This window comes from Cricetulus griseus, chromosome 3, assembly GCF_003668045.3.
Source record: "Cricetulus griseus strain 17A/GY chromosome 3, alternate assembly CriGri-PICRH-1.0, whole genome shotgun sequence".
In the NCBI taxonomy this organism is placed as follows: domain Eukaryota; kingdom Metazoa; phylum Chordata; class Mammalia; order Rodentia; family Cricetidae; genus Cricetulus; species Cricetulus griseus.
This window is the reverse complement of record NC_048596.1, coordinates 246,266,351-246,292,155: the sequence shown is the minus strand read 5'-3', so window position 1 is coordinate 246,292,155 and position 25,805 is coordinate 246,266,351. Positions and strand designations below refer to the sequence as shown.

At 42.9% G+C, this 25,805-nt stretch overlaps 2 protein-coding genes across 2 annotated transcripts in view; one reads left to right on the top strand and one right to left on the bottom strand.

The window, feature by feature from the left end:
- Positions 1–8,042, bottom strand: part of LOC100770382 (doublecortin domain-containing protein 2) — a 187,551-nt gene extending 179,509 nt beyond the window's left edge. The window contains exon 1 of the mRNA XM_027409331.2: positions 7,915–8,042. The gene's annotated coding sequence lies outside the window, so the exon portion shown is untranslated. The remainder of the gene's footprint in view (positions 1–7,914) is intronic.
- An 11-nt stretch (positions 8,043–8,053) lies between these two features.
- Mrs2 (magnesium transporter MRS2) overlaps positions 8,054–25,805 on the top strand; it is a 30,338-nt gene continuing 12,586 nt past the window's right edge. The window contains exons 1-7 of the mRNA XM_027409329.2: positions 8,054–8,300; positions 9,945–10,018; positions 13,528–13,564; positions 15,070–15,182; positions 18,090–18,263; positions 20,767–20,897; positions 24,801–24,917. Coding sequence (XP_027265130.1) covers positions 8,144–8,300; positions 9,945–10,018; positions 13,528–13,564; positions 15,070–15,182; positions 18,090–18,263; positions 20,767–20,897; positions 24,801–24,917 — 803 coding nt within the window. The 5' untranslated portion in view covers positions 8,054–8,143. The remainder of the gene's footprint in view (positions 8,301–9,944; positions 10,019–13,527; positions 13,565–15,069; positions 15,183–18,089; positions 18,264–20,766; positions 20,898–24,800; positions 24,918–25,805) is intronic.

The window sequence follows — 25,805 nt, the reverse complement described above, 5'->3', positions numbered from 1 at the left end:
GCCCTTTTCTTGTGCTTCAGCTATGTTGGAATATTCAGGGCCTTCTGTGGTAGGATAGGTGGCTGGCCTCCAGTGGAGACATAATGCCCTGACTGTTATTGATTGTGGGGGTTTTATTCATGTGTTCATCTGTTTGTTTTACATCCCTGGCCACAGTTTCTCCTCCCTCCTCTCCTCCAAATCCCTCACCCCACCACCAACCTCTGTCCCTACCTTCTAATCCACTCCCGCTACATTTCTATTTAGGAAAGGGCAGGTCTCCCATGAATATCAAGAAAACATAGCATATCATGTTGAAGTAAGACTAAGCACCTCCCCATGTATTAAGACTGGGCAAGGCAACCCAGTGTGTGGAACAGAGTGTTAAAAGTCAGTAAAGGGGTTGGAGACTTCCCCATTCCCACTTGTTAGGAGCCTCACAAGAGAACCAAGCTATACAACTGTAATATATATGCAGAGTGCCTAGGTCAGTTCCATTCAGGCTCCCTAATTGTCATTTCAGTCTCTGTGAGCCCTTATGAGCTCAGGTTAGTGATTCTGTGAGTTTTCTTGTGGTGTCCTTGACCCTTCTGTCCTTGACCCACAATCCTTTCTGCCTCTCTTCTGCAGGATTCCCCTGATCCTGGCCTAATATTAGACTGTGGGTCTGTGTCTGTTTCCATCATTTGCTGGATGAAGCCTCCCTCTCTGATGACAATTGAGCTAGGCACCAATATGGTCACCAGAATTATGTTATGTATCCACTATTGTTAGGAATCTTAGCTGGTATCATCCTGGGAGATTCCCTTGTGCTAGGTTTTTATCTGACCCCAAAATACCCAACCCCTTTCCAGTAGTCTCTTTGAGTGTGTTCCTCCTCCCTCCCCAAACCTGACAAATTGATGGTGGTCCAACTGAATGTCAGCATGTAGAAGGATGCAAATAGACCATATCTATCACCTTGCACAAAACTCAGTCCAAGTGGATCAAAGACTTCAACATAAATCCAAAAACACTGAACCTGATAGAAGAGAAAGTGGGGAAATAATCTCGAATGCATTGGCACAAGAAACAACTTCCTGAGCAGAACACCAAGGTCTACAATTAATAAATGGAACCTCATGACACTGAAAAGTTTCTGTAAGACAAAGAAAACCATCAGTATGACAAAACTGCAGCCTACAGAATGGGAAAAGATCTTCAATGACCCCACATTGGACAGATGACTGGTCTCCAAAATATACCAAGAGTTCAAGAAACTAGATACCAAAAAAAAAAAACCAAATAATTAACAAATGGAGTACAGATCTAAACAGAATTCTCAACAGAAGAATCCCAAATGGCGAGAAATACTTAAGATTTTCAACATTCTTATCCATCAGGGAAATGCAAATCAAAACAACTCTAAGATTCCATCTTACACCTGTCAGAATAGCTAAGATCAAAAACACTAATGGCAGCTTATCCTGGAGAGGATGTGGAAAAGGGGGAACACTCCTCCATTGCTGGCAAGAGGTAACCTACACCCAGAAAGACAAAATGGTATGTACTCACTCATAAGTGGATATTAGCTGTAAAATAAAAGATAACTATGCTATAATCCACAGACTCAGAGAGAGTAGCTAACAAGGAGGGTTTGGGTCGGGGAGGAAACCTGGATCTCCCAGAGAAGAGGAAATAGAAGAAATTTTGTGAGTTGACTGAAGTTGGGTGAGGATAGGTGTATTGATTGTGTTTTTATATCAGCATCTAGGCATCCGAGTAAGGGATGGTTACAGATCTAGGTGCTGTTTTCTGGGTTTGTCTTTGTTGGGTTGGTGTGTTTTTACTTGGTTTCTGCTTCTTCTATGGATTTTTGGAGAGTGTGATGGCTGTGTTACCTGTTTTACTGGCCTGCTTGGCTGGTGTGTTCACAGGGAATGTCTGCTGGTGCTGAGATTCTGAGATAAGTTGAGGGAAGAGAGGTTAGAGAAGAAGGTCCTTGTGATCCACTGAGGATGCAATCAGAGAGGAAATGGAGATCTCAGTGGGTTTCCTGCCTCAGAGCTAGGGGTAGGAGTGGGATAGGGGTGGGGATTGGATCTCAGGAGCAGTAGGAGAGGTATAGGTTTGCCTTCAGTCTACTTGTTTGTCCTGGCCCTTGGGTTAGCTGGGGGGTGCCTACTGGGATTGGGGTCTGGGACAAAGCAACAATCAGGGGGAGAAAGATGAGAAGATCTGTGAGATGTATAGGAGAGCGTGGGTGGGCAAGACTGCCATGGGTGTTCTGCAGAGCTGGGGATGAGACTGGGGCACTGGATCTGGGATAACAGCAATAGCAAGAGAAAAGAAGGTCTGTGGACAACCTACCTGTTTTTCTGGCAAGTATGGCCTTTCACTTTATTTTTATTTGCACCTCTCTCTCTCTCTCTCTCTCTCTCTCTCTCTCTCTCTCTCTCTCTCTCTCTGTGTGTGTGTGTGTGTGTGTGTGTGTGTGTGTGTGTGTGTGTGTGTGTGTGAGCGTGATGCCTTTAGAGTCTGGAGAACAGCATTAGATTGATTCCCTGGAGTTGCAGTTACAGGGAGTTTCTTGTTGCCTGACCTGGGTGCTGGGACTCAAACTCATGGACTCTGGAAGACCATCAAACACTCTCAACTACTGAGCCATCTCTCCAGCCCCAGTTTTTGCAATTTTTAATGTCTACCATATGTGAGAAAAAAATAACTTTAAAGGGATGTTATCTTCAAAAAGAAAAAGTTTGGGGGGCATTCTTGTTTAAAATACAGTGGGATCCAAAAGGAAGTGGGTTTTTTCCGCTCAGATGATGGTAGAAATGTATGGAGACACTGTTTGTTATAAGGACCCAAGCAAAAGTGCTAGTGGGCCTGAGAAGAAAACTTGGTAAGTGTTAGATGTTGTGCAATGCACAGGGCAACTCTCACTGCCCAGAAAGAAGATAAATGCTAAGAATATTTCCTAACCCTAACCCTGAAATCTGTGAAGCTTAAATTTTATAAATGATGTCTTTAAACGTAAAAGCAAATATGTTTTTACTAAAAGCTCAAGGAAGAAATAATAAATTTATGAGACTCTCAGAAGCTGCGTTTCTTATTTAATTACATTATTTAAGCCTGTGTAGTTTGCCTCATATCATGACATGTTTTCCATGTGTAGCCATTGTTTCGAATGCTTGTGTGTCTTGATTGGTAGTTGCCATAAGATACAATTTCAATTAACCGTGTCCCTGGAAAAAATAAAATACTCAGAAAGTGGAGGTGTTTAAACTAATTCTAGATGTGTCTGAATGCTTTCACTAGCAAAGCATACCCACTAGTAAAATGTCACATTGCAAGCAAGAAGAATGGTGAAGATTAACTGTGACACTGTCATTCCTCCAGTAATCAAGGAAAGTAATTCTTTTAGGACCAAACTCCTAAAACATCCCAGATGCAGAAAAATAAGAAACATTTGTCCAGGCTCATGCCTCTAATCCTAGCACTTTGGAGGCAAAGGCTTAGGATTTAGGATGGTGTGGGTTCAAAGCCAGCCTCTGCTAGACAGTAAGTTCTGGGACCACCGGAGCTACAGAGTGAGATCCTGCCTCCTCCCCTCCCCCAGACTCAAAACTATCCAATAACAATAGAATATGTTTAGCTAATATTAATATATCAAGGTCTGTGATGACTGATTTTAGTTGTCAATTTGATTAATATATCTGTGAGGATGTTTCCAAAGAGGTTCTTTGTTTGGTTTTGGGTTTTTTTGAGACAGGATTTCTCTGTATAGCCCAAGGTGGCCTGGAACTTGCTTTGTAGACCAGGCTGGCAATGAACTCACAGAGATCCACCTGCTTCTTCCTCCTGAATACTGGGATTAAAGATGTGCACTACCATGCTGAGCTTTCCCAAAGAGGTTTGACTGGGGGGAAGGCCTGGGCTGAATTTAGGAGGCACCATGTGCATGAACTGGGGACTCAGATTGAATAAAAAAGAGAAGAGACAAAAGCACCGGCTTTTCCCTCCCTCTGCTTCCTGGTTTGAACCAGGTCTGCCATGTCCTTCCCACCATGTAATCCTCCCAACTTCGGGCCAAGAGAAACTTTTCCTCTCAAGTGTCTCAAGCATTTATTCACAGCAACAGGAAAAGTTGTGACATGGGCTCACTGAAATGACAAATGTAGCGAGAACACTTATTACATAAAAGAACAATTTCATTTGATGAAACATGGTGGGAATTTCTGGACTTCTTGGGGAAATTAATACAAAAGAGTCCTTCCATAGTTTAACAAGAGTAGAAAACTACTACCTTGAAGAAACCTAGCAATTAAGATGAATAAATATGGGAGAAAGGCATAGGTGTGCCATAAGGAGTAGTCCCCCATCTTCAGAATGCAAGTTAAGAACACCCCACCAATAAAAAGAATAGAGAAACTCAGAATCCTGGCTGAAAACGCACCCCTGGGAAGTCTCCACTGTGAACCCTGAGCATCTGCATTGAGTTGTCTTAAGTAGGCCCATGGATCTTAGGGAAACCTAGAGCCAGAGAATCTTCTAAACCCTTGTGACAATCAACATAACCATCACCACTCCACCAGTATACTCAAAGCATTACATGGTTTCCAAACTCAAATGGTTCATTTGGGTTAGCATCTGGTACCGTTTGGATACAGTTTGCATGAGTCCCCCAGAGGTGCCTGTGCTGGAAGCTTGGTCCCCAGTGTGTCATTTCTTGGGTGTGGAACCTTTAAGAAGTGGAAGCATGGGCTGGAGAGATAGCTCAATGCTTACAAGCACTTGGTGCTCTAACAAAGGACCTGGGTTTGATTTGCAGCACCACATACTGGCTCACAACCATCTGTAACTCCAATTTAGGGTCTCCGATGCACTCTGCTGGCCTCCACAGGCATCAGGTGTGTGTCTGTGCGGGAGCTGTGTGTTGTGTGTGTGTGGGGGTGGGGTGGGGTGGGTTATGCTTAGGCTTGTTCTCAACTAGCTCTTATAACTTCAATTAACCCATTTATATTAATCTACATACTATCATGTATCCCATATCTCCAACTTGTTCTGAGTCAACTGACAAAATCCATGCACCTAGATTCCTCCTCCTCTTCTCTCTCACCAGAAATCTTGCCTAACTATTGGCTATTCGGCTCTTTATTATACAAATCACAGCAACACATCTTCACATAGTATACAAATATTTCACAACAGAAAGTTGCTTTTTTTTTTTTTTTCTGTTTTTCAAGACAGGGTTTCTCTGTATTGTTTTGGAGCCTGTCCTGGAACTAGCTCTTGTAAACCAGGCTGGTCTGGAACTCACAGAGATCTGAGTGCCTCTGCCTCCCAAGTGCTGGGATTAAAGGCGTGCACCACCAACGCCCGGCTAAGTTACTTGATTTTTAAGATAAAGCTAGCCTTGAACTCACTGTGTAGCGAGGCTAACCTTAACTCCTGTTGCTTAGCTTAGGTTATAGTTATATACCACCAAACCCAGCTTGCCATCATTTTGTTGACTTTTGGGGGAGGAGGGGTGTTTCCGCGGCAGGGTTTCTCTGTGGCTTTGGAGGCTGTTCTGGAACTAGCTCTTGTAGACCAGGCTGGTCTGGAACTCAGAGATCCGAGTGCCTCTGCCTCCCAAGTGCTGGGATTAAAGGCGTACACCACAACGCCTGGCTAAGTTACTTGTTTTTTAAGATAAAGCTAGCCTTGAACTCACTGTGTAGCGAGGCTAACAGAGATTGCCTGCCTCTGCTACCACCGCCTGGCTCTGTTGACTTCTTTGTTTAGATAAAATATCATAGGCATTTTTGTTTTGCTTTGTAGATCACCTGCTATGCTATTTGTCCATTTTTCTCCCTTAACTTGCAGTGACTTTCTGTCATTCCCTTTTCAATGATTTCATGGTGGAAAAAGGTCCCGTTTTAGGACTGGATATAGTAATCTAATGTGTGTTTTACAGTTTGTACGGTTTTGAGTCCTGAGTAAAAAACATCCCTTCCTTGAATTACCAAGGAATGACAATCCTCCAGACATCCTTATGTCCTCCAAGATTAGGCCGCTTGAGACTTTTGATCCTTGAATAGGCAGGATCTACATCCCTGGTCAGCTTTAAGAAGCCTCAGAAAATGGAATTTCTGCCATCATTGAGGTATTAAAGTCCCAGAGGCAGAAATTAAAAGTTGAAGTGAAAGGCAGGAGAACTAAGAGGTCTTGGCATTGGTAAGGAACTCCTCACCTCTGTTATCTGGAAATCAAGGAAATCCCAGAAATAGGATTACCAATTTGTTTGTCATCAAACATGCTTTGCCTTTCCCTTGGCTCAGTGGCAAGACTTCCTTAAGCTTTTGACCTTCACCTTCATCTACTCAGCCTATTAGCCTCCACCACATGCCTCATACACCACTTTGTGATCTCGTTTCCTAATGAGATGCTCTTTAGAAAAAAGAAGCATACCAAAGCCTTTCCGCTTAAGCTTTTAAACTTTTGGGGCACTGTAACTCCAAAAGCCACCAACATCTACTATCATCTATTGTTTTGTTTTTCTGCCCAACACAGAGTCTCATGTAGCCATGCTGGGCTGAATGAAACTCACTGTGTAGCTGAAGGTAGCCTTGAACTCTGATCCTCCTGCTTTCTCTATACAGTGCTAAGATTACACATTTTCAACACTACAAAGGATTTCACAAATAGCTTCTGTAAACATATTTAAATGTGACTCTCTTTTGGGAAGTCTTACTCACTGTGTAGTGCTGGCTGGCCTTGAATTTGCAGAGGTTTTCCTGTCTCTGCCTCCCAAGTGCTGAGATTCAAGGCATGTTTCCCCATGCCAGACTTGCTTTGCTTTGTTTGTTTGTTTGTTTGTTTGTTGGTCAACTCTCTTGAAGTCAGGCTAGACTCAAATCAGCCAGACAACCAGTGGAGGATGACATTGAATTCCTGACCGTAAATCTTCTACCTCCCAAGTGCTGGGCAGAGGCTAGCCTCACATATAAAAGGTGTTGTGTTCAATGTCCTAACATTGCCAAAATATCTGAATAAATGTAAGTCGAATTATTCACTTGCAACTCTATTTCTTTCCTCACAATCCCCCAATGACTCTCATTCTTTTCCAGTTTAAATTCCAATTCTTTGCCATTAGTCACAAGACCACGTGTCTGAACAGTTGCCAGCATTTGCTTAAGGTTTTGTAAAGGTCGTATCATAGATCGAGGATGGTGTGTGTGTGTGTGTGTGTGTGTGTGTGTGTGTGTTAATAATTCCTTTTCTCAAAGGAGTGTTTCCTGGCACATATTTTTCAAATATTTAGCACATTATTAAAGTTCTAGTAAAACGAAAATTCTATCGAGTGCTTTTTGTACACTCAAGGCTCTTCCTAGCAGCAATGCTTAAAGTACTTCTAGCCCTCAGTGTCCAAGTCAAACATCCATGTCTCTTCCTTGTCCACTGCCTCCCATTGCATCTACTCAATTCTCAATGCCCGGCAAGATAAATGGTCCACTGTTCCCGTAGCCCTACGTTCATATATTAACAAAGGGAACCCTGGAACTCCTGTCTGTCGTTACTACTGTGAAGATGACGACAAATCCTGACGCATTCTTAATTTCTCGTGGGTTGGGGGGGGGAGGCGAAGGGGCGCAGAGACTGGATCTCAATTAGTACAGGCTGACCTGACACTCTAGCTGAGAATGACCTTGAATTCTTGAGTACAGGCATGCGCCACCACTCCTCTCGCTTTGTTTTTTTTTTTTTCCTTGATCTATAGCAAATGCTCGACACGCTGTCCCTTCTAAGTGTCCACTAAGCTTCAATAAAATTTAAACGATTTTTAAATGGTGGCAACTTCCTCATCTCCAAGTTACATATTTCGTTATACATATGGAACCTTTCCACAAAGTAGCCATTCGCAGCCCATGGAAATAACGGACACTTTCGGAGCGGAGCTACTCTGCTGTCTACCTTCACGCTTGCAGGTGCCAGCCGAGGTACAGGACGCAGACTCCGTCAGTCATGGGACACAGGAGGCGCACGCTCAGGCGGCCCGTGCCTCACCATGCGTGGACTGCAGCGCGCAGGCGCGGGGCGGCTCGCGCAGGCGCCGTGCGCGGTTGTCACTGTGCACGGATCTACCGGGGTTCCGGCATGCCGGGCCGGCTTCTTGTTGCCGCCTCCCGGTTGCCTTCGCACCATGGAATGCCTGCGTTGCCTGCCCAGGCTGCTTCCCCGCGCCGTGCAGTCCCGGCGGGCCCTGTGTGCGGCGCCCCTGAGCCCCGCTGCCTGCTGCGGTCGCGCGACCCCGCTGCTCTCCGGGAGCCGGAAGGCGCCGAGCTCGCCCTGCGCTGCAGGTACGCACGTCCCGCGGGGCCCCGCGCCCTTGGCCCCGCCGTCCTCGCCGCTGCGCGACCTGCCCGGCTCACCCAAACCGCAGTTCTCAAGCCAGCTCTTCGGGGTCTTGATTGTGGTTTCTAGTTTGCTTGTTGTGAGACAGGGTTTCTGTCGTCCAGGATGGCCGCGAACTGGCAGAAGTCCCCATTCTCAGCCTTCTGAATTCTGCAGTTAGAAGCGTTAACCGTTGTTTTTGTTGTCGTTTTACATTTAGCGTTTCGGTGTTGTCCGAGCATGCGTGTGCCTTTCTCAGTGTGTTTGTTTGTGTGAGGAGGTCAGATGACAGCTTGTCCGAGTTCACTCTCTCCTGGGTCGAACTGAGCTATTAAAAGTTGGCAGCGGGCGTGTTTGCTGGCCGAGCCATCTGCAAAGTAATGGGTTTCAGGACTGTACTTTCATACATATTTTTCTTGACACCCCTCGCCCCCCACGCGCTGGCCTCCATTTGCCCCCTTCTGCTTTCATATCGCAGAATTATATTAGGTTGGGGTTTTAAATTTGCTTGTTTTGAGACAGGGTCTCACTCTAGCCCAGACTGGCTTGGAACTCACCGTGGAGCCCAGACCAAACTCGAAGCTGGGTAGCATGAGCTACCACGATTAGCAAGATTGGGATGTTATTCTGTTTATTTTGTTAATTTCTCTTCTGGGCACATGTATTCAATTATACAGCTGCCCTGGTATAGAATAGGGAATTTCTGAAAGTGAGATCGAAGAATCTGAAGCCAGTGGTGAGCGTTAACCCTTGATGAAGTCTGCTCTTAAACAGTGTGTAAGCCAGGGAGCTCTGAGTGAAGAAACAGGAGTCTTTTTGCTGCTGGTGCTTTTGTCACCCAACGGGGAAGTGTGAAGAAAGTGTTTCCACAAAGAGTGCCGACTCTGCTCAGAAATAAAGTCCTAACAGCAGTACCTTCGGGTACTTTTTAAAATTGTGCTTAAAAGTTTCCCGAAATGAGATGCGGTCAGTGGACACCTCTTTTCCCCACACTCACCCTTTTTATTATGTGCCTTTCCCTCCCTAGATAATGCTTGGGAACCAAGTGTTCTGCAAGATGCAGGGGCTTATAGGGTAAACATTGAAATCCAGAGTAGTAATTCTGGTGACACTTTAAAGGCTGACACTTGTTCAGTCCCTAGAGCTTACAAGGTGGAAGGAGAAAATAGACATCTGCAATGTGACTTCTGACTTCCACAGTGCACACACACACACACACACACACACACACACACCCAATAACCGAATGTAAATTTTATTTATATATTTACTTACTTTTGTGCAGTGCTTGGGATAAAACCCAGGGCTTGGTTCGTGTTAGACAGGCACTGAGATTGCCTCAGTGACCTTCCCATCCATGGAGGACAGGCCTCAGATATTCAACAAGTTGTATGAATTCAGTACATGGAAGCAATGGGAAGGAATTGGGGCAGATTAGTTAGGGGAGAACAGCTAGAATCCTGACATAACAAGTGTTTCTTTTTCTGGTAGGAAAAAGTTTCAAAATTCAAGGTATTCTGAGGGTTCCCTATACTGTGAGAATTGCAATTGAGCTTCCAGGAAAACCAGTCATGCCCATGGAACATTCATTCTCTAATTTTTTCTCTTAGGTAATGTTCACCGGTCTAGAACCTCCGATGCCTCTCAAGCTACTTTAGCCAGCGTGGCCCAGGTGTTTGCTGTGGTGAGTGCTCCTCATCCAGTAGCCTGCAAGAAGTACTTCCCATGCTTGTTAAGTTCACAGGGTTTGATTGTTGGTATTGGGGCTGGATTTGGCCTGTGCCCCTAATGCCTGGGATTGGTTTAGTGGTACTCTTGAAGCTTTACTAATGATTGGGTTTTTGCTGTTGAGACAGGCTGCTCAAATTGCAGCTCAAAGTTTTCTCTTTTCCAGTAGAATGGAAAGTTAGAGTACATGTTTAGGGTTCCTACCAGCAGCTAAAGTTTTCTTTTTTGAAACATGTCTCATGTAACTTAGAATGACTTCAAATTGATCTTGAACTGGTCCTAGGTATGCTCCTCCAGGCTAAGTTTTAATGTGCCACCACACCTACTTTATGTGATCCTAGGACTTGAACCCACGACTTTTTGTATGCTAGGCAAGCCCTCTACCAATTGAACTACATCCCCAGCCCCGAAGTTTCCTTTTTGAACACTCCAGATTTTCTGAGTTTGTTTAGAATGCTTTGGAAGCTAGTAATGAAGATGCTAGAAAGGCAACAGAGTGCAGTATTTGAGTGCATGACTGAAGGGTGAGTGTGATCTCAACCCTGAGGAACTAGGTGAATTAATGATACATCTGTCTCTGTGTGTGTATTTAAGAAATAAGTTCTTTGGTGGCAGAAAGTAAGCTAAGTAAAATTACATTGTTTTTGCAGCTCATTTTGTAAGATTTCATGGTTTCTAAAAAAGTTGTAAGAGTAAGTGCTTGACCTGAGCCAGATTTCCTGAATTTAAACCTCAGTGTACTCTCTTGCTTTTGGAGGACTTGGACAAGTTATTGTGACATCTTGTACCTTGGTTTTCTCATGAATAACTAGGAATAAACTGCCTTAGGTAATGGTGAGGATAGACAGAAGCTGAGATAACATCATTGCATTTTAATTTGCTCATTTCTGAACTAGAAATAGACATGCTTTAGGGGCTGGAGAGAAAGCCAAGCACCCTCTGCTGTTCCAGGGAACCTGAATCTCACTCTCAGCACCCAAAGTGGGCGCCTCACAACCACATTAGCCACAGCCCCAGGGGTCCAACACCTCCTGGACTCCAGGTGCATTCACAAACATACACAGACACATTCATAAAAAGAAAAAATTAAAGCACCTACTTTAAAATTAAAGCACTTTACTTTTACTTTATAAAAACTACCTTAAAAATGAAAGTAACTCACCAAATCCTGAAAACAGAGTCTCAGACATAATAACCATCCAGCATGTGTTATTCTTTAAAAATATTTGGGTTTAAAAAACCCAAATTCCTTAAAGAACTTTAAGACAGGGTCTCAGTGTGTAAGCTTCACTGGCTGACCTGTAGTACTCTGGATCAGCCTCTGCCTCCCAGATTCTGGGACTGAAGGTTTGTACCACCATGCCCAGCTAAAGTATTTGTTAGGTTTTTTTCTTTTATTTTAAGACAAGTTTTGCTGTGTAAAACAGGCTGGCCTGGAACTCAAGATATCTGCCTGCTTCAGCCTCCCCAGCGCTGGGATTAAAGGTGTGTATCACCACCACCACCACCTGGCTAAAACAACTTTTCTTTATGGACAATATAAGATAAGATACATCTCAGAATTGCTTGTTTCTTTTTTGTTGTTTTGTGTTTGTTTTATTTTGTTTTGCTTTGCTTTTTTGAGAGTCTTACTCTAATAAAACTCACTGGTTAGCCCAAGATAGTCTCATGCTAATGACAGTCTTCCTGCTTCAGCATCCCAAGTGCTGGGATTGCAGTCCTGAGGCAACCATGCCCTTTTCTGCAGAATTACTTGGAAAGTAATTACTCTTGGTCAGTTTTCTGGAGCTGATTAGCTCCACAATAGAATCAATCCTAGTCTGTATAACCCTAGCTAGTCAGAAGGCAGAGGCAAAAGGATTTGAGTTTAAGGCCTGCCTGGACCACACAGTGAGCCACCTCTCCTTCCCCCAAAAAAATAGTCAGATAAGGACTGAAAGGCAACTTAAGTTTCTCCCAAGAACACTTAACAATCAGCTGATTCTGTTGAGAAGGTGAACTGGTTACAAAGTAAACATTTTAAATGTCAGTTTTTTATGCTGTCATTCAAAAAAGGATTCCATTAAAGAAAAATGATACATAAATTTTGAGATGTAAAAATACTTAGTGTTAGTAGAGGTATGTTTTTGTTTTTTGTTTGTTTATTTAAAACAACCTGTAGGTTATTATTGGCATAGTGTTCTCAAAAATTTGTCAAATTGTGGGATTTAAATAGTTTTACAAATTTTCTTATTTTCAGCAGTGAGTATATGCACTTAAGAAATAAATCTAACGAACCTGCATAAGACCAAACTAGACTCCATTAATATAGGTGACAATGGTGTGACTGGGCCAGTATATGAGGCCACTGGCAGTGGGTTCAAGATCTAACACTAATGCACAAACTGACTTAGTGGAGTCCATTCTATATGGACCTTGCCCATGCTAGGCACAGGGTTGTGGGGGCGTGGAGAGGTACCTTGGTCCAGCATCAACTAGATGATGGGATAGACTTAGTAGACTTCCTAGGGGAGGCCTTACCCTGTCTGTGGAGCAGATGGGAGGAAAGGAGGTAGGGGGAACTGGGATTGGAATGTAAAAAATATTTTTTTTTTAAATCTAAGGCAAGCTAGTCTGTATTACACTGATACAAAGCTTTTGTTGAAAATTGACCTTGGCATTTCCTGCTTCTTCTGCCCTCCTGTTGATCAGATCTTTGAGATCTGAGAAGCGGACTGATTGTTATAGGGATTGTTGTGGTTCTGCTAACATAACCAACTCGCTCTGTAGACCAGGCTGGCCTCAAACTCACAGAGATCTGCCTGCCTCTGCCTCCCAAGTGCTGGGACTAAAGGCGTGCGCCACCAACACCCGGCTTTTCTGCATGTTTCTCTTCATTCTGCAGGGCCTGCCAGAGACTCTGAGCACTGAGAAGACATTTAGATTTGTGAAATAGCTAGTCCTTGGTCCCATTCTGCTGAGAAGGATAAAAGGCAACAAGTCAGGGCATGATGTTTCCACTGAATGATGTTCCCAACCCAGGAATTATTGTCAGTCCTTCCCCATCCAGAAAGTTCTTGCAGCCACCCGAGGTTTCCCTAGCCTGCTAACTGATGAATTTGCAGAGGAGAATGTAAGGTCTATGGCTTAAGAGTCCCCCAGGTCTCCTGGCAACACACTTCTAGGGCCCCCACAATGAGCATGGCAAGGCTTAAAGCATGTCCAGCCCAATGTATTCACTCATCAGGACTCCCAAACCAAGGTTACCTGGAGACAGGATTGATTCTCCTGAATGGGTTTCTAGAGGAAGTCAGTCTGACAGGTTTATATTAGTAAAGGAAAGGGGGATTTTTCTTCTTGCTTCTGCTGCCATATTTAACTTAAGGTCAGATATGATTTTTAATTGCATTTCAAAATTTTGAGGCTGTTTCTCAGAACAAATACACTGAATTGAGATTAATATTTGTTTTTATGATCTATCTATAGACAAAGTTTGACAAAGATGGAAATGTTACTTCTTATGGTGAGTATTTCTCAATGAATTAGTGAATTGGTGGAAAATTGGAAATTGTAGTGTTAGAGTACAGTGTTCTTTGTATTTGCTACTGTGTAGAAGGCGGGTCCCTCCTCAGCATTTGCTCATCAGCCCTCGTGGGACTGGCAACCACTGTGTATAGGTCTCTGCATTACTTCCTTTTGGCAGGAGTCACTTGAACTCCCAGGGTGTTTAGAGTAGAGCTGAATGTAGAGGTGCTCTTCCTCTTTCCTGTGTCTCTTCTATCAGTCTCCCTTACACAGCCCTTCAATTTCTAGTCATTATGAAACAGGTTTAAAGTAAAATTACCATTCCATATTGTCATCGTCCATCTGCCCTCCCCCCATTGCAGTGAGAAAGATGGAGGTGTAAGGCACTAGGTGGCAGTCATGTGACAGTCTGCCTCTGGACAGCTACTCCTAATTATGGAGCTAGGTATTGCTTTACTTGAGGCTCCAGTTTCACCTCTCCCCTGCAGCCCAGTGGTCGTGTTCCATCCTTGCTTAGGTCCTCATGTTTGTGCCAGGGTCTGCTTCCTAAGCTTTTGTGCTTACAGTCCTGTTGGAGATGTGGTTTGACACAAATACAGATACTGCTGTTCCCAGCCAATCACAAGTTTCTCTCATCTGCTGTATTCTTAGCTAATAAACTTCGTTTTCAGATAGGAGAATCTACTGTGAATATCTGCTTTTCTTAGTTTTTATTTGTCCAGTAATAAATTACTAAATTCATTCACTCAAAGATTCACAACACTGAATATGATGCTATGGTGGTAAAACTAGAAAATACAGGAACTAGAGAAATGGTTCAGCAACTAAGAGCACTTGTTCTTAGAAAGAACCCAGGTTAAATTCTTAGCAGCTACACGATGGCTCACAACCATCAATAACTCAAGTTCCCAGGGGATCCAGTGCAGCAGTCTGGTCTCCACAGACACCAGGCATGTGATGCATATCTATGTATGTAGACAAAACACTCGCACACATCAATAAACCTAAAAATCCAGTTAATAAAATTCATGTTCAAGAAAAAATGTGACTGTGGACTGGAGATATAGCTCATTTGGTAGAGCTTCCCTAGAATGCTAGAATACCTAGATTTAGTCCCAGCAACAATTGGATTTGGTTCTGCATGCCTATAATCATGTTTGAGGTCTTCTTTGGCTTTGTAAGAAGTTCAAGGCCAGGCTGGGATATATGATATCCTGTCAGAAAGGCAGACTATGTCCAGAGGTAGAAATTGCTGCTGTAGGTTCTTATGCTTGGTTGTGGTTTTTATATTGGTCCCCAATGGGCTGCTGAGCACAGTGAAATGTTCTAGAAAAATATAGAAGTGAAGGAAGAATTTGTGTTAGCCTGAATCTGCTTTTATGGTAAGAATAGGTATTAAAGACTCACATAAACCTTTTTTTGATAATAACAGAAAAGTGCTGGGAGGGACACTATAGGACATTCTATGGGCTATTAGTTGCACTCGGTCTGTTTCTCTTACAGAGAGGAAGAAAACTGAGTTGTACCATGAATTAGCACTCCAGGCCAGAGACTTGAGGTTTCAGCATGTGATGAGCATCACGACCAGGAACAACAGGATTATCATAAGGATGGAGGTAAGGGCTACACTACTGAGTTCACCACTGAGTCCTGGCCAGCTTGCTTAGCGTGTAGGTTAAAAGAATCTTTGCAAAACTGGGGGTAGTGGTGCACACCTTTCATCCCAGCACTCAGAGGCAGAGGCAAGCAGATCTCTGTGAGTGCAAGGCCAGCCTGCTCTACATAACAAGTTCCAGAACAGCCAGGACCTGTCTGAAAGAGAGAGAAAGAAGAGAGAACGATTGGAAGGAATTGGGTTTTTTGTTGCTGAATATAAGAGTTGAACTTGTTCTGAATGGATTGTATATTCCCAACAAGCATAGTGCTGCTCTCTTTTATGTTGGGAAAATTCTGACTGTGATCTTCATTGACCTTTGAATTTAGTCTGTAGTTTCACACAGGGGAAAAAAAATCTATTTATAATGATAGTGCCTTGTGTAGCAAAGGCTACCTTAAACTGGCTATGTAGCTGAAGATGAGGTTGTCCTGGTCATACTGCCTCTGTCTCCCCAGTGCTGGGATTATAAGCACAAGCAACCACACCAGCTGAAAAAGATTTTTTTCCATTGTATCCTGTTAAGTGCAGTTATAGTATAACCTTGGCTACCAAGAAGCATCTGGTTTTCCATGTACACCAGGATTGTCTGTTAAATTTTGAAACCTTAGTTTAAATTTGTATCTAACACTGTCTAAAAATTGTTGTCCTTCACTTGCCTACTCAGAAGATACTGACTGTATTGAATTTCTTTAGTGACTCAGTTAATGTACACATCAGTTGTTTGAACCTGTGAAATCTTATGGACCTAAAATAAATGAGAGGCCCATCAGAGGTGCTGGGCCCTGAAATATGCATGTACTTGCTTTTAAAATTTGTCTTAGATTAGATTTTTGTCCCTTAATCTGGATTTAATCAAAATAATCACAACAAAAGCAATCTGCTCCCAAATTATTTTTTTTCTCTAGGAAGTATCTTCATTCTTGTTATCAGTAGGCACTGCTTCTAAACAGTATCTCTTTGTATCAATAAATTTGTGTGAGATGAAATAAATTAATCAGGATGTTAAACTATGGGACTATAGTATATAGTTAAACTATACTATACTATACTAAACTATAGTATAGTATATCGTATTATATTATACTATGCAGATAGATGAACAGAAAAGTAGCACTATATAACCTCTCAACTTTTTAAGAACATTTTCATAATGAAATACTAGAAGGCTTATGTGAGAAACACCAATCCTAGTTTCTATGCCATAAAGTAGTCACAGGCTACCAATTTTTTTCCCAACCTTTATATGTAAGGGTGTTTTCCCTGTGTGTATATGTCTATTACTACATGCATGTAGTGCCCTCAGAGGCCAGAAGAGGACATCAGATACCCTAGGACTGGAATTGCTTTTGAGCTGTGTGGGTGCTAAGAATCAAACCTGGGTCCCCTGGAGGAGCATTTAGTTCTCTTAACCACCAAGTCATCTCTCCAGCCTTCCTCATCCACTTTAACAGGGAAGATTTTAGTTTGTCTTTAGAAAACTTTCTCTCACCAGGCAGTGGTGGCACATGCCTTTAGTCCCAGCACTCGGGAGGCAGAGGCAGGTGGATCTCTGTGAGATCTCTGTGAGCCTGGTCTACAAGAGCTAGTTCCAGGACAGCCTCCAAAACCATAGAGAAACCCTGCCTTGAAAAAAAAAGAAAAAAGAAAAAAAAAAGAAAAAAAAAACTTTCTCTCTTCTTTAATTTTTAAAACCTGGTTTAATTTGTAACCCTGGTTATTCACACCCAGTTATAAATTTCTGATTTCATACTGTTGTAGTTTGAAGCACTGAGCTATGTCTTGTCTGTAATTTCAAATTAACTCAATAATTTGGTGATATTTTCAAAAGGAACCATTTCCCATTTGAGCCAAACTACTATGATTAAACTAAATCACTTCTAAAAGTCTATCCAAATCTTGACCTTTTTTGAAGTTCAAGGACAATTTTAGTGGAGTCTGGGAGGAGAAAACAGAGTGGGTACCAGAAGGAGGGGGAATGCATAAGAAGAGAAATAATTGGCCGGAGAGGTGGCACAGTGGTTAGAGCACTTGTTACTCTTGCAGAGGACCTGGGTTTGATGCCTGGCACCCGCATAATGGTTAGCAGCCATCCAAAATTCAAATTCCAGGTGATCTGATGACCTGTTCTGACCTTGACAGGCACCAAGCACACAGGTGGTGCACAGGCAAAACAGCATAAAATAAAATAAATAAAATCTTACTTAGAGAAAGTTAATCATGCCTTTTGAGTTGGAGCGCAGGAAAGCAGGCCATCCACTGTGACTTGGCAAAGCATTTGTATGTAGGGGCCGGATAGAAGGACGGTTTCAGAGAAGGAAGTGGAGGAGAGCAGATGTTCAAGGACATGCTCAGTTGTACAGCACGTTCACAACCAGCCTGGAGTACATGAAACTCTGTCCCCCAAAATCCAAACCCATAGCAAGACATCTGCCAGGAAATGCACAAGAAAATAGGGAATAAGTGAAAACCAAAGTTACCTAACCCAGTTATGCAGGAGGCTTGGCCAGGGGCCAGTGTCTTTACACCATCACTTGGGAGCTGAAGTATGAAGACTGCTATCTGAAAAGAGAGTAAAACCAGCTGTCAGGTCTCCCTCACTAGGCCTGGAAGAGCACTAAGTCAACAGTATAACTTTCCATACCTCTTCTATATTGTATGTGGATACCAGCCTAAATCCTAATGACGTGTGCTTGCTCCTTTTAGGAAACCAAATGAACACTGATTTGTTTTAGTTTTAGTCTAAGATTAGTAAAATGACCTCAGTTTTGTGAATTTACTTTTTCCTCTAGCTTACTAATAACCTGCATCTCGATGGATGTGTGTATATGTGTGTGTAAACATACATTCTTTTCTGTTTCTTTTCCAGTATTTGAAGGCTGTGATAACTCCAGAGTGTCTTATGATACTAGATTATCGGAATTTAAACCTGGAGCAGTGGCTGTTCCGGGAACTGCCATCCCAGCTGGCTGGAGAAGGTCAGCTCGTCACATACCCGTTGCCGTTTGAGTTCAGAGCTATTGAAGCACTCCTGCAGTATTGGGTAAGCCTGATTGGATGTATAGTCTGGAGTGAGTGTGAAGACAAGTTAGTACTGACTATTTCAAAGCTGCTCTCCCCAGCCATAGCAGTCCCTTGTAAGGCTCCTCTAGGGAGACAACTTCATCCTTCAGCTTTATGACCCAGCCAAGTAAACCTAGACTCTTGAGAGGAAACTGGCAAGCCACATTTCAGATTGGCTCCCTTTATACACTTTTATGTTTTTATTTTATTTTATTTTTGTTTACTCTTGTTTGTTGACTTGGGATCCCCCTGTGTATACCAGGCTGGCCTTGAACTGACATGCTTCATCCTCTCTAGTGTTAGCACTACAAGTGCCTGCCACCATACCTGTTTGTGCACTTTCAGTGACACATTATGGGATGAGAATTCAGGGAACCTTAAATTGGGATGTAAGTGAGCTCTGGGCACCTCTCATTTCGTTCTTCAAATTGAACTGTATAATGCAAGTGCTCACATGTGAACCCACCATTCGTGAAACAGTCCTCTGTTTGAGCCGCTCAAGGAGGTGACACTTCTTGTTAGGGACCTAGACTGACAGGAACCACGGTTCTTCTAATGACCCCTGCCCCATAAATCAGCAGTTACTAGATTCCTGGGAGTTGCACAAGCCCAATCAAGGTGGCCACTGCCTTCCCAGTCCCTTCTAATTTTTTACAATTTATCCTGCCCCTAATTAGACTGGATTGTACTATTCAGGATCTAGCTGCAATCAGGAGTCAATGCTGGGAACTTATTAGCCAGAGTGGGAGATTGAGAGAACATTTGAAAGGTCAGAAGAGTACCTTTCTCTGTTATCTGCTTTGCTTCAGTGTAGGAACAGATGCTTCCCTCTCTACTGGGCACGAGTAACAGCACTGTGCAAACAGTAGTGGGTGACTGGCTAGGCTGACTCAGGAGTCCATAATAAGGGAGTGGATGCAGTCAGCTCTGGGAGAACAGAGGGAGCTCAGAGGTCTAGTGTAAAATAGCAATTCTTTCCTGTGCCATGGGGTCCCTGGAAGATTCCTTTCTGAAAGAACATTATAGTATCAAGCCAACCATCTCTTTATGGGATCCACTTTCAAATAAAGGAGAGCCCCTCAGCCCATCTGTGGACCATGACGCCAGGAGCAGGAGGCTTTATTTTTTTTATTTTTTTATTTTTTTGGTTTATGGAGACAGGGTTTCTCTGTATTGCTTTGGAGCCTATCCTGGCACTTGCTCTGGAGACCAGGCTGGCCTAGAACTCACAGAGATCCACCTGCCTCTGCCTCCGGAGTGCTGGGATTAAAGGCGTGCGCCACCAATGCCCAGCTTATTTATTAGTTTTATGTTGTTTGCCACCTCATGTGATTTTTCAATCTTAACTGCTATCCTGTTAGCAATTTATTCCTGTTGAATATAGCCATGCTTGTGTTAGCTTAAGAAAAAGCATACTTTGAACTTTACATTGATGTATCTTAAGTAAAAGTTAAGCTTCAGTTTTTTTCTGCCTCCCGAGGGCTGGAATTACAGGCATATGTGACAATATGTCCAGTTCTTGCAATGCTGTGGATCAGACCTGGGACTTCATGCATGCTAGGCAAGCTCTCTACCACCTGAACTACATCTCCATCCCAAGTTTCAGTTGTTAAAAGGTCATTATCCACAGCAATTTTGAACAGTGTTCTGTTTATAGAAAACAGCTATTCCTAAAGTGAAATGGGTGCTTTGACATGGAATTTCAGGATTTTAACTAAAGATTGATTTTACATTTATTGTATATGTGTGCACATGTATGTAGGTGCCAGCAGAGGCCAGGGCATGTTGGATCTCCTGGAGCGAGTTACAGTTGCATGTTACATGTGAGCTGCCTAACATGGCTGTTGGGAACCAAATTCTGGGGCCCACTGTTGGAAACCAAATTCTGGTCCTCTAGAAGAGCAGGAAGTGCTCTTAGCTACAGAGCCTCTCTCCAGTCCCCAGGACGTCATTAGCAAATCATTCCCTAGTCCTTTCTTTGCAACTGTCTATAGAGGAAGACTGTTGCTGAGACACAGATAATGATTCACAGGACTAGGTTCAAATATAGGTTAAATGTAATTTATTTTGGGTAAAGTCACTTACACAAGAAGCAGATGGCCCCCCAGGTTCCTGCTCTAAGGATCCATACAGGCTGCTCCCTGTGACCCCACCGGACCCCACACCTAAACGCACTCCACGTCTTGGCCTCACCTGTGACCTGGGTCACAGGTGACTTGGGCATGGTCAGCGCTATAGGTGTGGGTGGGGTGGATGTTTCACTACAGACTGTTCTGAGAGTTAATTCTGAGCCTAGTGACAGCATTACATGTTGGTCTTCTAAGCCAGGAGATGTAGCTTTTGAGACATCTATAAATAGGTGTTCTGAAATGCTGTCAGTATTTTGGGCTAGCAAAAATGTCTGTGTTTAATCAGAGGCTTCACTGATCCTAAGTTCTAAAAAGGTTGTTTTAATTCTTATGAAAGGCCATGTTGTTATCTAGATCAACACCCTTCAGGGGAAACTTAGCATCCTGCAGCCACTGATCCTTGAGACCCTGGATGCATTAGTGGACCCTAAGCACTCGTCTGTCGACAGAAGCAAACTGCATGTCCTACTCCAAAATGGCAAAAGGTAAATATGGGTGGTTTGTCAAGCTGGGAGTTAGAGACAGATTCGTTGATATGGAGAGATGGTTAACATAAATTCACAGGTGACACTATTGTGATTCAACTTTACTAATGATAATAGCCTTCCATGATGGACCCATGGTGGTGGTGTAGCTTTTTTTTTTTTTTTTTTTTTTTTTTTTTTTTTTTTTTTTAGGATTCCTGGGAGGAAAAGACATGTTTTATTGTGTATCCCAGTCTGACCTTGAACTCAGTGGAACTCAGACTTGATGTGTCTCCTGCCTCAGCCTCCTCAGTGCTGAAATTTGGTTTTCATAATGAAAATAATGTGTTTTTTTTAAGTAGTTAATATAGGTAGGGAATTGAACTAAAGGAGCACACAGTCTAATATTTATTGGAAGATACTGCACAATCATTTTTTAAGGCCCATCTGTCATCCCCATTCAGGAGTTAAGGCTGTCTTCATTTTGATAGCAAATTCATTGATCCAAATTCATTTTCACTTATCCTCCAATCTAAGGCCAGTGTTCATTTTCTAAAGTCATAATTCATCCAAGAATTTAAATTTTCTGCATTAATTAATTTGTGTCATAATTTAAATAAATATACTCTGAGATTTGACTCCCCAACTTTTCTTTGAAAATTTAGCAGTTAGGGGCTGTGGCTGTGGTTCAGTAGTCGAGTGTTTACCTGGTATATGCGTGGCCCTGAGCTCAGTCCCCAGAACCACAGAAAAATGTACAAAACACTGATAGTTAAAACTTGATATGGGGGGAGAGGTGTGGTTGTTAGAGAGATGAGGGCACCTCCTATCCCAACACACACAGCCTTTTATACCTTTTAAGTGCTGATAACCAAACAGGTTCTCTGGGACAGCAATATGTGCCCTTAACACTATTTTCAAGAAAAATTGGGGAGTAAAAATCTCGAGTATATTTATTTAAATTATGACACAAATTAATTCAGGTGGTTAGGTTTGGTGTTAAGCTCTTCTACGTGCAGAGCTATCTCAGCAGCTCAGAAAGCCAAAAGTTTTAGTTGTTTTTTGTTTTGTTTTATTTATTATAAATACAGTATTCTGCCTGAACCCCAGAAGAGGGCTCCAGATATCATTATGGATGGTTGTGAGCCACCATGTGGTTGGTGGGAATTGAGCTCAGGACCTCTGGAAGAGCAACTGCTGAACCATCTCCAGAATAAGAAGATATTCTTTGTTTTGTTTTATTTTGCTTTTTGTTTTCTGAGACAAGGTTTCTGTATAAGAAGATAGTCTCTTTTTTGTTTTGTTTTGTTTTGCTTTTTTTCTGAGACAAGGTTCCTGGCTGTCCTGGATCTTGATCTGTATATCAGGCTGGCCTCAAACTCACAGAGCTCTTCCTGCCTCTGACTCCTGAGTGCTTGGATTAAAGGCATGCACCACCACTACCTGACAATTGTTTTAGTTTTTATTATTCTGGGGGCAAGGGAGATATGTGCATGTTTTTATTATTCTGTGTGGTTGGGGGGGGGGTAATATACGTGTGGAGGTCAGAACAACTTGATGGAATTGGTTCTCTACTTCCACTGTGTGACTCCCACAGACTGAACAGTGCTCATCAGGCAACAGATGCCTTCACTTTCTTGAGCCTTCTTACTGGTCCCAGTTTGTCTTTGTTTTTTTGAGACAGGGTTTCTCTGTGTAGCTTTGGAGCCTATCCTGGCACTTGCTCTGGAGACCAGGCTGGCCTCGAACTCACAGAGATCCTCCTGCCTCTGCGTCCTGAGTGTTGGGACTAAAGATATGCGCCACCAACGCCCAGCCAGTTTGTCTTTTTATTACTAAGATTTATTTATTTTATGTTTTTTTATGTTTTTAAGTGTTTTTTCTGCATATGTGTACCATGTGTGTTCCTGGTGCCTGAAGAGGTCAAGACACAGGATTTTCCCCAAAACTGGAGTTACAGATAGTCAGGGCTGGATGCCAAACTCCAGTCCTCTGAAAGAGCAGTCAGTGATATGAACTGCTTGGCCATCTGTCCCTTAAGCCCCTATCCCCAGTTAAAATTTTAAAAGGGTTTGCAGTTTGTCCAATGTTGGAGTACTAGTATCAGTTATAAGTAAGCTCCAGGATGGAAAGATGGTTCAGTGGTCAGTATGATGCTCTTTCTGAGGGCCTGAGTTCCATTCCCAGTGTGCAGCTCTGATGGTCCTTGGCCACCTGTAACTCCAGCTCCAGGAAGCAACACTCTGGCTTCAATGGGTGCATGCACACAAGTGGCATAGGCACATAGTCAAACATAAATATAAATAATTTTTTAAAATACTCAAGCTGAAGGCCTGCTTTGACATGGGGTTCAGATACCAAAGAAGATCGTGGAGTCGGGGGCAGGGGTGGCACACACATGATGTGTGGGTGAATCAAAATGGCTGTGATCAGTGTTTAATTGAAAAAAGTCTACACATTTTATGCTCTGTAGACATAAGAAGAATGACTGCTTTATCAAGCAGGAACTTTCTTCAAGCCCCCAATAGAATGGAGACCCTTATCCTAACCTTGGGAAAAGGACTTCTGGGAAACAGACATTACATTACAGTGTCTTAGTCTTAATCTGTGGACCTGTTCCCCTCATACACTCCCAAAAGGGAAGGTCCTGGTGTCTTACTCTTTTCCCATTATACTTTACTATTCTGATTCCTCTGAGTTCAGTTATTAGCTGAACTCTTCCCCTTAGTAGACTCAGGCTCTGGGTCTGGACTGTAGGCATCATCCTTGGGATCAGGTGTGTCTAGTAAATCTCTAACTATCCTGTTCTTGGTGTCATTAGGAGGGCACAATGGAGTTCCTGGTTTCTATGGTGGTGGGGATTTTTTTTCCAGAGAATAATTTTTACATTTTTGGTTTTTGTTTGTTTGTTTTTTGGTTTTTTTTGTTGTTGTTGTTGTTGTTGTTTTTGTTTTTTTTTTTGTTTTGTTTTTCGAGACAGGGTTTCTCTGTGTAGCTTTGGAGCCTATCCTGGCACTCGCTCTGGAGACCAGGCTGGCCTCGAACTCACAGAGATCCGCCTGCCTCTGTCTCCCGAGTGCTGGGATTAAAGGCGTGTGCCACTAACGCCAGGCCATTGTATACATTTTTATCCCTTACCAAAGCCCACACAAAACTTCCCAAAGGGAAAGGCATTAATATTGAGAATCATTAAAAATGAAAGTTAAAAGGTGCTGGAGAAGTTGGTTCACAGTATCAAAATGCCGTCACTTTGTCAAGCAGCAGTAGTCACCATGTAGTCCACACCATACTCAAAGCTGGGTGTGGTAACTCACATGTAATCCCAGCACTCTGCAGTTTAAGGCAGGAGGATTGCCTCGAGTTGGTGGCCAGGCTAGGCAACAGAGTGATATCCTCTCTCAAAGAGGGGTGCAGGTGGGGGTGTTTAATAAGAAAGAGCCCTTGCTTGTCGTGAACAAGACCCTTGATTCAACATTCAGAACCACACATAAAAAACAAAATGGTCTGTCTGCCCCCCCCCCCGCGTGTATCTCACAAGAAAGATTATGAACCTCATTGTAACTCCTCCTAACCTGTGTATCATAGGATTCCTTTGACTTTTCTGGCCTGTAACCTACTTACTGTAAACCTCCCCAGTGGGCCTCTTAGCTAAGAATAAATGCCCAAGCATTTTACCTTAACCTTTAAATTTCTAGACTGACATAGCTTTGAAAGCCAACAAAATTATTGTTATGTAGAGCTGTGTTATTGCTGATCTTACTAATTTGGTTTGAGAATGATTAATTTGCATAATTGTTGAAATGTTTCTCACCAGTGTACTCTGAGTGATAGATCCAATGGTAAGATGCCCAAAACATACTGTTCTTACAGTGAAATTATTGCACCTTTACTCTGCTGATACTTGCTGTGTAACTATTTTTACAGTCTCTCCGAGTTAGAAACAGACATCAAAATTTTCAAAGAGTCAATTTTGGAGCTTTTGGATGAGGAAGAGATGCTGGAAGAACTCTGTCTAACCAAGTGGAGTGACCCACAGGTCTTGTAAGTATTGCTTTGTGTTGTTTCTGGTGAGCCTATATTTGTCTAAAATAGAGATTAAGCATTAGTTACTTTGTCTTGCACATGGCCCAGCTCAGTAATACTTCAGTGAGTATGCACTGCATTTCAGCCACTGGTGTTATGATATTTGACATGGGTGGAACCTTAGTGGATCCCATGGTGAATGAGAAACAAATACGCCATACAGGTAGAACTTACGTAGGGAAGAGAGAAGGAAAGAGAAGGGAAAGAGAAAAAGAGGGGAGAGGGAGGAGAAAAAAGAAGAGACAAAGACCTGCCTGCCTCTTCAGAGGGGCATCAGGAAAGAGAGAGCAGGAATAGGCGGAGCTTGTCTCTTAAAGGGACCTTTTGTACCTGCATAGAGCCAGGGTACTGCTTGCCATGTGTGAAGGGGTGATGAGTTCTGCCAGGTCCCCAAGGGGTCGGGCCAAGGTGTGCCTAGATACTAACAGCTGGGCTGAAAACATCACAATTATCCTCAAGGGATGAATCACTAAGCAACATATGTGAGATGAAATAGGTTCCCTAAGGAGCAAAGGCCAACAATTGAGTGGTAGAAGAGATGGTGTGGATTGTATTCTGTAAGTCTTGTCTGTTAAAAGCACATGGCTTACATACTTTTTCTGACTTACAAACCTAAAAATCATTTGCTTTTTAGAAACAGCTCTAATAGAGCATAGTCACGGCTACGTATCAGAGCAGGTCCAAGAAACCTCTGCAGCTTGTGAAACCCACTGTCTGATCTGTAATACTAAGTGCATTTAGAAGTTACTGGAGACTTGGGTCTACTTCTCTAGGAGACAGTGGTATGGTTCTAAGTACTCATTCACTGAAAAGCAAGGAAAGGGGCTAGTGAGATGGCTCAGCAGG